The following is a 12,711-nucleotide window of genomic DNA, read 5'->3' as shown; positions in this document are numbered from 1 at the left end:
AGGATATGATGTAGGATATCATTTTTGTATATGTAACATATCAAGATAAAATGAAGATCAAAGTAGAGGATAATGTATCATTAGATTTCAAAATTATAATATGAAAATATATATAATTTTGGAAAATAGAAATATGTTTTGGAAATAAATAAAAGCCCACACGTTAAAGAAATGCATGCATGAGAAATTCAAACGTTTGTTTACCAAGATTTCAACAAGAAAATCAAGAATCATATCTTCAGGATAAATTATCATCAAATTCGAAAATACACAGAGGTACAATTTGAAATTTAAAGGCATAAATTAGTGGTACTGATATATGATTTTAGATTACCCAACAAACATTGACATTAATTATACATTTGTCTTCTCTCGGGATATAAATTGGTACAAAATATTGAAAATATGGTTTTGATATATTATATATAAGTACCAACTGTGTCAGATATGATATTAATACATGATTTTTGAGTTCCTAAACATGTGTCACAAATGTTGATATTAATAAAATGTTTCAGATTTTATACTCAAAATATTTTATTTATATCAGAGTAGATCTAAATCAATTGATGCACATATATTATATATAAATACTATAATTTTAATGTTTTGTAAAAAATATAGGTAATAGAGTGTTGAAATATTTTTTTTATGGAATAAATAATGCAAACCTATTTTTCACTTGACAAATAGTGAATGCAAATTAAAGTTTGCATTTGAGGATTTAAATCAAATTTGTCCAAAGATTATGGATCTAATCACATTATACCATGTTTGTTTAAAGTGACTTGATTATAATAAATAATGGATTTCAATTCAAATCTTGTCTAGTCTAGTAAAAAAAAAAAAAAAAATCCCCACAACTAAAAACGTATATATAATATATAAATAATAAATAATAAATAATTAATTATTAATAAAAGCCCAAGAAATGAGAGGAGAAATCACAAATCTGCGCGTGTTGATTAGGGCTCTTCGACCACTCGAACCCACTCTTCTCTCGCAATCCGCTAACCCTAGTTTACTTCTGGATTATATAACATTGAATCCATTCGCTCCTCCAATTGCTATCGAATTGCATTTCTCTTTCAAATTTCTGCTTCCAAACTTCGATTGGAGCTTCTTTCGCTCTCGTCGCGGGTTTCGTGCGTGCTTTCTTATCTCTTTTTCTCTCCTTTCGATTTTCAGCCACTTTTTCGGAACACCGATTCGGGTGATGGCCGAAAGAAAGCTTGATCTACCGGATGATCTTATCTCAGCGAAGGCTTCCAATCGATCTTTGACCCTCAAAGGTACTTGGTGTTTCTTCACACGATTTTACTGTTTCGATTAATTCTCTGATTTTAATTGGGTTTTTTTACTACGTTATGCTGATCTTTCGGTGTCTTAACTTTGGCTTGTTGATTTAATTGCAGATCGGGTTTTTGACTTTGGATACGATAGATATCTTTATCTTCGCGTCTCATGTTTGTAATTTTATGGGGTTTAGGGGCATTAGTTAATTTTTATAAGGTTGTTTTGTTCTTCTGGGAAAGATGACTGTTTCGTATTTTAATTTTTTTTCCCTTTGACCTCACTTTGATTTTAAATTGAATTTCAGTGCTCCTTGTTTTGAGTGCCTGCCGAGTTTGTTAGCTTTATGGCTCTTGTTTGATATCATGAATTGGTCGCGGTTTGAATGCTCTTATGATATCTTCTTATGGACGTTTTGATTTGTTTTCATAATGAAGGTTCAATGGGGAATGATGAGGACAATGTGTTGGCTGATATGCTGGATGATTCAAAGGGTAATTGTGTTTTTACTATCCCAACGTTATTACCTGATGAATGTCTTCTGTTGAACACTTCATGTGATGAAATTTTTTCTTAATTTTACGTTGTCCATATTTGCTACAGATCCGTCATTGCCAGAGAACACCATTCCACTGTCTCCACAATGGCTCTATGCTAAGCCGAATGAGCTTAAAATGGCAAGTTCCAATGCCTTGGAGTAACATACTTGCTTTCGAGAATTGTTTTATCGCTGAATTGTGTTAAGTTCTTTGTTATACGCCAACTGATATCTTAGTGCTCAAGGTTTTCAAATCTCATTTGGTGTAGTAGTACATTTGAAAAATCATAATTTTCGTTGAAACTGTAACTAATTGAAAACTTCGTAACAGAACCAAGTCATCTCTAGTACTGATGCGTTATTACCTTTCTCATATGTGCTCTGAAACAAGAATTACTGTTTTCGCATCTTTTACTCTTAAACTTATGCCTTATGGTTAAGGACGTGAAAATCTAGCAATTCATTGATTTAAATTGAATGGCATGATATGATCCTCAACCTTGTCAATCACATATAATGCAAAAATTGCGTGGTTACACTATTTTTTCGTCAAAGCGAATGAATTTCGGTGACAAGGTTTCCCTTGATTCCATTTGTTCGAACTTCTATCTATAGTGGTTGAAGATAGGCTCCTTTTGTCGGAATTTTTTACTTAAAAGGATAATATTTGAGGAATTTGATCTTAAGTACAACACACGTGACAGAGTAATGTGGCACCATGAAATCTGTAAAATGTTCATTTGTGGTATGTGTTATTGTACACTTCACATCAGGGTTACTTATGAGCATTAGCTTTTCATTTGATCAACTATAATGGCTGTGAAATTAGTCTTGTTGACCCATTATTGTTGGCTACAGCTTGGAGCCTAGAGCATAAGATCATGTCAATGCTGGTTAGAAAGCAAACCCAACATGTTTCCTGTAACAACCCAACATGTTTCCTGTAACATACTTTTGATGTGATCGAAAAGAATTTTGTTAGGATCACAGCTGATCATGATTTCGTAGATGTATTTGCTTATTTTTTCCTTATTGACAAATATGTTACCATACCAGTCATCACCATTTATTATTACGGGTATTGTTATACGTAGGAAACACGCGGGGCAAACACTTTGACTCTTGGCCAACCCGTTGATTTGAACCAGAAGGATGCTTGGCGCCCTGATGCACCCGAAGAAAAAAAGGATTGGATAAGAATTGCTCCTGAGCCTGATTCTGGTGGCCGTTGGCGTGAAGAAGAAAGGGAAACTGGATTGCTTGGTAGAAGGGATCGTAGGAAGATGGAAAGACGTGTTGACAATGCATCTGGCAGAGAAATTTCTGACAACAGAGCTTTGCCTGCCATTGACAGGTGGCATGATGTCAGCGGTCGTATTACTGTGCATGAGGCAAGGCATGATGGAAAATGGTCTTCAAGATGGGGTCCTGATGAGAAAGAAAAAGATGCTAAAGTGGATAAAAGAACTAATGTCAAAAAGGAAGAATCTCAGATTGACAGTCAGTCAGTTGTTTCTCATGCCCGTTCCATTCCTGAACGTGATTCTGAGTCTCGAGACAAGTGGAGACCACGCCACAGGATGGAGGGAATCCCTGGTGGGTCTAGTTCTTTTCGTTCTGCACCAGGATTTGGACTTGAAAGGGGACGAGTGGAGGGCTCGACTGTTGGTTTTGCAGTAGGGCGTGGTCGGGCTAGTGCTGCTGCAGCAAGACCTCCATCGGTAGGTATAATTGGTGCTGCTCATTATGACGAGACTGGAATTGTTTCAGGAAAACACAGCCTTTCTATGGGAACATATCGGTATCCGAGGGCAAAACTCCTTGACATTTACCGTAGACTAAATGTCGAAGATTATTTGGATAACATTCCTGACAATTTGGAGGAAGTGAACCATGTTACTCAGTTAGCTGCTGTTGAGCCTCTAGCTTTTGTTGCTCCTACTGAGGAGGAGGAGGTGAGCTACAAATCTAATATCTTATGGCATATATTTTTTTTACCTCTGCATGACAATGTCAAGTGCTTTTAGCTTGAATATATGTAGAAATGTAAAGCTTCCTCCTTTTTTGCAGGCCATTGTAAGTGACATGTGGAAGGGCAAACTAAACAGCAGTGGAATTTCTCACAGTCCCTTTAGGGCGGATGGATCAACCAATGGAGCTACAGGTTGTTTAAGCTTAGTCACTTCACTAAATATGTATTTGACTGTGTTATTGATCTTTCTTTATTTTGTTACCAGTGATATCATACATTCATGCTTTATTTCTTTGTAGAGTCCGGAAACTTGGAATCCATCAATGGAAGAGAACCTGCCCTCTCCTCTGATGGTGCTGAAGAGATAATGGATAACTTAAAAAGATCAAATTTCTTGGGTGGTGAGATTTTGATTACTGAATTGTACTGTAGTTCTTAGGATTACTATACTTTGTAATCCTCATTATTATTCTAATGAAAAGTAGTTTCGTATAAAAAAAATGATTTTCTTTACTTTGTTTCTGTAAAAACTGAAATTTGTGCAGAAAAATATATAGTTACAGAGGCTGTATATGGAGAGGAACATAACGATGGCATGCAGTTCCTTGATGGTGCTCAGTTTGATCCTGCTAAGCTGACGGTTGTAGATGCTGCTGTTACCAAGATCCCTTTAATTGATGATAACAGTGAACTTCCAGATGATTCTAATTCCCTTTTTGCAATGTCATCTTTAGAGAAACATTCCAATGATGGCCAAAATAAGTTTGGGAGCAGTCCTAACGAGTTTTATCTTGATAGAGGAATCCCTCCAGAAGAAATAAGTTTGTATTATCTTGACCCGCAAGAGGAAATTCAGGGACCCTTTCTTGGAGTGGACATTATTTCATGGTTTGAACAAGGGTTTTTTGGGACTGATTTGCGAGTCCGTTTGCAAGATGCTTCTGATGACTCGCCTTTCTTGGAGTTGGGAGATGTTATGCCCCACTTGAAATTTAGAGGCGCTCGTGATGATTTAAATGATTCAAGTTCTGACATAGAAAAATCTGTTGCAATGGATGGTTCATTGGATGCAGGTTTGCGTTTTGGTGTTCATCTCCGAGAACCTATTCCACCTATTGCATTAGATGGTTCAGGCTTGCAGCTGTCTGATTTTGTTGTTAATGAAGCTCTTCCGGAGGGAGGGCCTAGTATGAATTTGATGCACCACAAACAGTTTGCCATCCAAGCAGGGCAAGATATGGAACACATGTTGGCTCTTCAACAGCAGCGGCAGAGGCAATTGCAGCTTCAGCAGCAGCAGCAGCAGCAGCAGCAGCTGCTGCAACAACAAATCCATCAACAACAAATGGCTCTTAAAGAGCAACAGCTGTCTCAGGCCAGACAGGTGCTTCTTGAGCAGATGCTTCGGAATCAAATGCGTGAGTCAGGCCATGGACAGTCTCATAGTGATGCTCTTGGACTTAACAGTAGTCTTGAACATGCAATGTTAAAACAACAGATTTTAAATAACCTTCAACAGCATTCTCGATATCCATCTAGGCAAGCTGATCAATCCCTTGAGCAGCTAATTCAAGCTAAATTTGGTCAAACAGCCCATCAACGGCAGCAAAATGATTTGTTTGATCTCTTGTCGCATGGAAGGCACGGACAGATTCACCCTTTAGATCAGCAAATTCCTCAACAAGATCATATGCATGGAAGACAGATGCCTTTGGGCCTGATGCATGGATTGGAAATGGAAGAAGAAAGGCAAGGTGTTCTTCGTTTGCCACATGATGGAACCAGCCATCTCTATGGAAATCCGGCTGCTGCTCATAAAGCAATATCTATGGGATTTGGCCCTTTGGATTTTGTTCCTCAGCAAATATCTTCTGAGGAGCATCTGAGCCATTTTGAACGCAACTATTCTTTACAAAATAGACTTCAACATGGTTTTTTTGGCCCTGGAATGTCGCCCTTTGAGCGCTCAATGTCACTGCCTGTTGGTGCTGCTGGGGTTAATTTTGATGATGTCAACTCCATGGCTCGCACACAAGGTTTAGATATGCACGAACAGATTTCTCGAATGACCGCTAACCTTGGAAGTCAAGATGGTGGTCAATCTTATGGTGTTTACTCTCAGCATCACCCTTTAATGCCGAATCAATTCCGTTCTTCTCACTTGGAAACTGGAGATGGACATTGGTATGAGAATAATGGTCAATTACCCAATGACTGGATGGAGTCAAGACTACAACAGATATACCTTCACAATGAGAGACTTAAAAGGGAGTCAGATGCCAAAAGGAGTGTCGAAGATCCTAGTTTGTGGATGTCAGCTGGAGCCAATGATGACAGCTCAAAGCGTTTGCTTATGGAGTTACTTAATCAGAAATCTGGCAATCTGTCATCCGAAAGGCTTGATGTGACCAATGGGATACCACCCAAGAAAAGGATACCTTCAGGTGACTATTCTGGTTCAGGCATGACAAATAATTCACCTGGTCTTCTTCCAGATCAAGAAACAAGTTTTGGAAAGTCCTTCAATGCTAGCTTGTATGGTTATTCAAGCGGGCCACCTCAGAGTCGACTGGCTGATGGGACAAGCAGTATTCTGGATACTGGTGGATTGCCTTTTAGATCCAAAGATGGAGCTTTTGTTGAACGAGGAGCAATTGCTTCTGAGGCTGAAGAAAATTATCTGGTAATTTACAAATTTTCTAGCATGAATGATATGGCATCTATTAAAGTGACCTCAGTTGCAGGAGTAAGCAAATTTTTTGATTCGTAATGGTGGTTGTATGTAGGGGACAGTTACAGATGTTCTAGAGGAAATGGTTGAACAGGATGGCTTTGCAAGTTTAAAAAAAGGGGAAATACCGGTCAATGTCCTAAGCAGAATCTCTTCAATTGGTTCTGATGGTATTTTTTCCCCTTATCTTGGTTTTTTTTTGTTGTCAATCTTGTTTGTTTTTATTTTAATTTCAACTTTTCAAGCTGTCCATGATAAAACTATCCTAATAATGTTCAGGATTTCACAATGAAAAGATTGGAGTTTCTGATTCTTTTTTGGACGATGCTGCTAAGGACAGGTAAGAAACTTTTGCTGTGCTGGGGTACTGTACTTGTATCGAAATTCCTGAAATTGCTTAGATTTTTAATTCTTTAGAATGATTTTGACTAATGAAGATCATGCTTTTGAGAGGATACTACCTCAGTTATTCTTTACCAACAGAAATTGTTGTATTGAAGTATTTTAAGATCTGTTCATGAACTATGATGTGGCTTCTATCGGATATGTATGGAAAGCTAAACTACTGAATCGAGAAATATCCTATAAGACCATTCTTCTGATGAGTTATTTGTTGAATCTGATATTTGTGCATTAACAGCTTATTTTGTGTGATGGTTCGAGAAATGCAAGAGATGAGTTGATTTTTATGGTTGTATATGAACTTGCTATTTTTGCATGATCTGGGCTTAGCGTTTATTGCCTTGGCTATCTTTCTTTATTGATAAATTTAATCATTTGTGTAGGAACCTTTTAGTCATGCTGTTCTTACCCTCGTTATTTTAACCAGGTTACGGTCTCTCAGTTTCAAAGAACCTGAAAACTCCTTTATGAGGCATCAACCTGTTTCACTAACTTCATCTTCTCTAGAGGGGTTGTCTGAGGTTGTTGCTGATCCAGGTGTCCGAGGAAAAAGTCTCTTATACACTTCACCTTCTGATGGTAGGTTTAATGATGTGTTGAACTATTTTCGCTGTTTGGTTTCATTCTTCCTAGAAAGTCTCTCTCCTTCTGAACGTGATTTTACATCCTTGTAATTTTTATAGTACCTGGATATTTCAGTTGGGCATCCCTCCTTTCTTTTTTAGTCTTCGTTTTTCCATATTTGTTGTTTGATCTTGATGTAGTTGATATTTCAGCTGGGTGTGTTAATGATAGGTTGTTCGGTTTCTCTTTAGTATTTATGTTTATATTTTGACTATTCAGGTTGCTAGTAGGTATGTTGATGTTACTGGGTGCCTAGTGGATTGGTCACATGTTTGAGAGGATGACACATTTAATCACATAAATCATAGTAACAAAATTATCCACTATTTTCTGTTTTTGCGCACAATTAAAGATCGTTGATTTTGCCATTCTGGAATTTGTATTTTATCTTCATGGTTTATTGCTCTTAACTGCTTTAGGCCTTTCTTTTATGTTAACTTGCTACTGTTTTTTGGCTTGTAGGGACGAGGAGAGAAACAAGAGGGAATAATATGAAAATTTCAGACGAATCTGGGAAAAAAGACGCTCAATTTGGGCGCACTTCATCTGGTAGCATTGCTGATGTACTGGAGACATCTTTTAGTGACATGCTTAAAAGCAATGCTAAGAAACCCCCAATATATCAAGAAAATCAAACTCAGGCTACTGGAATTTCAGATTTATCAGATGGGGTTATGCAGGCTCAGGGATCAAAAAGCAACAAAAAGAAGGGGAAAAAAGGTAGGCAGATTGATCCTGCTCTTCTTGGATTCAAGGTTACAAGCAATCGGATCATGATGGGTGAGATACAACGGTTAGAAGATTGACGAGTCCAGCTGTGTTGTGGTTTTGCTCACACTGGCTTTCTCTTTATCAAGGTATGTCAATATTTTCATTCCAAGATTCTGCTGGCGGTGAACGCAGAATCCGCTCCAAGCGGTTGGCCTTATAATTCTTATGCTCTGGTCTTAAGTCAAAATGTTTTTGAGTTTTTCAGACTCCTAGAGGAGTCTGTTTGATTGAATAACATTTTCTTATATCCACATTAATTGGCACAGAACCTGTTTGTTTGGCCCCTTTTATTCCTTGGATTTTGAAAAGCTTGATTCAGAAAGGCCCAATTACGGAAAACTATATTTTACGTATTTTTGAATTGTTGTGTCAGTTTTGAAGGCACTTAGCCCAAGCTGAGAATAAGATGGTGCTTTGTGCTAATTTTCACGTGCTTGAGAATTGAAAATGAAGAGGATGAGAAGAATTTTTTAAATTCAATGTAAAATTGTACAGTGAATAGAGGGAAAAATGCTGAAACAAAGACCGAGGCCTTGTTGTGATAGCTGAGGAGAACAGCTGCGCAGTGGACGGATACACAATGGTAAGACATTGTTAATTTTGGGAAAATTTTCTTAGACAAAAGTCCGTTTATTTCAATATTTTTTTGAAGAAAATTAACTTCTTTCATCTATGATGATGTTTTGACCCGGTGACGTATGGGTGTACTTTATATGTACTTTATCTGAAATAAGGACCAGAAAGGTGGATTTATGAGTGAATATCAGTTTAGAGTACTTTATTTTGAGTTTTCAATTAGTGTGCATGTTGAGTTGGGTGTTTTATCTGCAGTGCGAATGTTATAATTGTGCAATCTGCCTGTTCATCTGTTATCTCATTTTTTTTTGAGTTTTTTTGTGTGTGTGTGTGCGTGGTTTTTTTTGAGAGAGTCAGTTTTCTATTCAAATGTATGAATGTGTTGTGAATCTTGAAAAAATATTTTAATTTTTACGAACCAATTGTGCATACAAGGGTTTGGTTTTAATTTGAGAGTTTTTGGCGAAGTGCATCAGAAAATATTTTGTAAAAATAAAATGTATGCTTTTGATTTGAGGAAACAGTTGCTACTCGAAATGCTAAATCGTGTCAGAAATGGTTGGATAAAGTTATTACAAAATCTCTAAATAGTATACCATGGGTTGAATATAATATTTAATGGAGGATATTTGGGAAATAAAGAGAAGTTTAAAGTAATGATCATGTTATAGATATGAAGAGATGGGGAAAATTTTATTTGGGGATATGTTGAGAAGAAGAAATGGTTTTTTGTCTGGGGATGAGAAATTGTTTCCATAAAGTAAAACAATCGGTAATTTTGTTCTTTGATACATCTTCCTCAATTTTACTAACTCTTATTATGAAACTAACTTTAATATCTGCTATTGTCTGTTGTTCTAAGTGAAATGTCTTAGAAAAAGTAGTCGGTACTCTGAAAAAACTTCAGCTTATTATTTTGGTTGCATATGAGGAATTTTCTGTATCGGTTGTGGATGATTTTGTTTGGATGTTGGATAAAAGCTTATGATAGAATTTCTTGAAGTTGAAATGGATACGTTGATGTTGAATGCTTTGCAGTACAATAATATGTCAGGTGCAAGAAAGGAGGTGGGGCATGAGTTGAACATAATATTTTACTGTTTCGAGCTGGAATTTATTTTAAGGATGATTGATTTATGATAACGCCAACCCCTTTATATAAAGATGGTGTGTAGATGGTTCGCTCGGCTTGTGTTACAGAAGCAAAGTTACGAAAATGAAATACAGAGATGGGAGCCTCGTGATTGTGATGTTCCCAGATTCCTTCTAGCTTAATTGGACTTGTACACAAGTTAATTTTTTTACTATATTTTGCGGAAGTGAGGGCGAATAAACTTTTTGCTTGTAGTGGATTCTTTGTATAGAAATTGAAACGTTCCCAGGTCTCATCCCTCCCTCCGTTTGTAAATAAATCAGTGATCAGAAATGACAATTTGTTCATTTTTATAGCCACCACTCTGTTAGCCAAGCTTATGCAAGTGCTATATATTAATTAAATCTGCTGTTTTTTACTTTTCATGGTTTACTTGAATGAAAGATACAATGCAAGCATTGAGTTCTACCGGTCTCCTTTTTCAATACCACCATCTTTTATGATCGATAATTTTGGGGAATGGATTAATATTACAAGATTAGTTGGTAGGTCATTTGACCCCTCAAAATACGTTACGAGCACTGCTACGATTCAACTTTCGTAACTGCTATGATTGGGCTTGATATGTTTTCAGTTTATTTAATTGAATCCTGAAATACAAATTAGGAAATTTGGTAATTGAACTTTATTATAGAATCGTTGCAGTGGTTCATATGAATTATGTCAATGTTTAGTTTACAGGACTCAATTTATTCAAAATATTAAAGAAGTTTATTTTATGGTAAAGCTTCGATGGGTTTCCTATACGAATTGTGTTTGTTCCACGGCCTCTCCATATAGCTTTTACTACTACTCACAAAAATTGTTTATTGTGCGGATAAATGTGATACTTTCCCCCTCTCTTTCAATTAATCGTGTTTATCATTATACTATAATCATAATTATCATTTTCTTTCGACGTTCATAACTTCAATTTTGCCCTATTCATCTTCCTCACATGAGTAGTGTACTTATCCACTCAACATCTGACATGTGTGCTGAGTGGTTAAATCATGAACACTCATTCAACTATGGTGTATTGATGAGTGACCATAATTCATCACTTAACACACGTGTCATGTGTTGAGAAGATGAGTGCACTAGCTATATATATAGGGAGCATCTATCAAGCCTTTTTGCCCTCATCTTCAATTAATTTTGAACAAAAGTGAACGAATACACATATGTAGAAGATAGCAAACTTTCACTATATTGGTATTGCAGATAGGCCTCGTTATATAACATTTTTCCACAATAGTACTACGTATCAGTGGAATTGGTACTAAACATATGTGAACGAACCAAGACCAAGATGATATATATGTATCCATATCCAACAACAGGGACGGATCCAGGAACAAGAGTTCGGGGGGGCTTGAAGTCAATATGATAAGTTATATATTATTAAAAAAAATTTACATTAGATGAATTAACATCATGCAGGAAAAGAAAACAATAGAAACAATATGCCTTATTTGTTGAAGGCGAATACTCCAACCAATAAAATTTCTGAAACCATTTTTTCTGAAAACGACGATTCTGGCTTCCAAATTTTGTACCTGGATACTCCAACATATCTGGTTGATAAGGCCCCATATTTAGATATGAACGTCTTATCTCATCTCGTACATTAACATGATATTCACATATCTGTTTTCTTTTTCCCGGATCTCGTTCAATAAAAGTAGACGAAGACTGATGATCGTCTCTAGGAGAGGAACATGAAGGAATTTGGATATTGGGAAATAGAAGACTTTCACTGGATTGATGTTGCATTGTAAGGACCGTAGGAATTGAAGTATCTTCACTAGCTTGACGATCTCTCTTCTTAAAGAAAGATGATATCAATGTTTTTCCTTTCTTTGCAGCAGATTGATGTTCTATTTTGAAATAGTTCAAGTTATAATCCTAAACAAGAATAAAATAATTATTAAACAAATAAACAAGTAATAGTCAATCAACAACTCAACAACAAACAATCAAGAAACCACAAATCACGCACAGAGAAGCTATAAAAAACAAAATAAAAAAATGTATAGCCGATTCTTACCTGGATTGTTGCCTTGCCGATGAGCAATTCGATTTCTTCGGGAGTCCGCAATTCTATTCTGTCGCTAAAGGGCTTGGGACTTGGGAGAGAAATTTTGTAAAATTGAGGTGGGGCGGATCAGAGGATATGAGATGAATTTGGTCTCATCCTTGTAAATGGACGGGACTTGACTAAGACATTGATGTACGACGTTTTTTGAAACAACCGTCGCTATTAGCAACGGTTTTTCAAAAAACTGTCGCTAATAGCGACTGTTTGAATTAAAACCGTCGCCGATCCCATCGGCGAGATCGGCGACGGTTGTACTAAAACCGTCGCAAATATTAGCGACGGTTGCTGAAAAACCGTCGCTAAAAAAAAAGTGGGCTGAGCTACAGCCCAGTACAGCCCTAGAATAAATCCGTCTCTGTCCAACAGGTTTCTTTCCAGAGGAGAGGTCACTGATTTGCCATGTATCGTTATTTTCCAATGCTCTTATCTCCTCATTGACCACAATTTTCCACTTTAGGTCTCTTAGTGCCTCCTCAATAGTGGACGGAGACTGAACCTTGTCTATGTTGGAGAGGAAGGCACGATATGTAAGAAAAAAACTTTCAAATTAGACAAAGTTACATTTTTGATG

The 12,711-nt window shown here is 36.7% G+C and overlaps 1 protein-coding gene across 2 annotated transcripts; it reads left to right on the top strand.

The window, feature by feature from the left end:
* Positions 1 to 939: 939 nt before the first annotated feature.
* On the top strand, positions 940 to 10,359 carry LOC140819542 (uncharacterized). Of its 2 annotated transcripts, none has more exons than XM_073179677.1 (13): positions 940 to 1,292; positions 1,731 to 1,787; positions 1,897 to 1,970; positions 2,926 to 3,786; positions 3,902 to 3,995; positions 4,103 to 4,204; positions 4,349 to 6,486; positions 6,590 to 6,704; positions 6,814 to 6,874; positions 7,364 to 7,515; positions 8,023 to 8,417; positions 8,827 to 8,914; positions 9,962 to 10,359. In XM_073179677.1, the coding sequence occupies exons 1-11, from the start codon at positions 1,217 to 1,219 to the stop codon at positions 8,364 to 8,366; spliced, it is 4,074 nt and encodes a 1,357-aa protein (XP_073035778.1). In that variant the 5' UTR covers positions 940 to 1,216; the 3' UTR covers positions 8,367 to 8,417; positions 8,827 to 8,914; positions 9,962 to 10,359. The 2 variants fall into 2 exon arrangements, with proteins under 2 accessions (XP_073035778.1, XP_073035777.1); XM_073179676.1 differs by having other exon boundaries at positions 9,946 to 10,359.
* The last annotated feature ends 2,352 nt before the right edge of the window (positions 10,360 to 12,711 follow it).

This window comes from Primulina eburnea, chromosome 18, assembly GCF_022965805.1.
Source record: "Primulina eburnea isolate SZY01 chromosome 18, ASM2296580v1, whole genome shotgun sequence".
In the NCBI taxonomy this organism is placed as follows: domain Eukaryota; kingdom Viridiplantae; phylum Streptophyta; class Magnoliopsida; order Lamiales; family Gesneriaceae; genus Primulina; species Primulina eburnea.
The sequence above is the reverse complement of the archived record's forward strand: the minus strand, read 5'-3'. Positions and strand labels throughout refer to the sequence as shown.

Excerpts from the sequence above, each read along its gene's own strand:
- LOC140819542 (XM_073179677.1), top strand. The coding sequence starts at position 1,217 with ATGGCCGAAAGAAAGCTTGATCTACCGGATGATCTTATCTCAGCGAAG. Across the intron at positions 1,971-2,925 it reads AGCCGAATGAGCTTAAAATG|GAAACACGCGGGGCAAACAC; the intron begins GCAAGTTCCAAT and ends TGTTATACGTAG. Across the intron at positions 3,996-4,102 it reads ATCAACCAATGGAGCTACAG|AGTCCGGAAACTTGGAATCC; the intron begins GTTGTTTAAGCT and ends ATTTCTTTGTAG.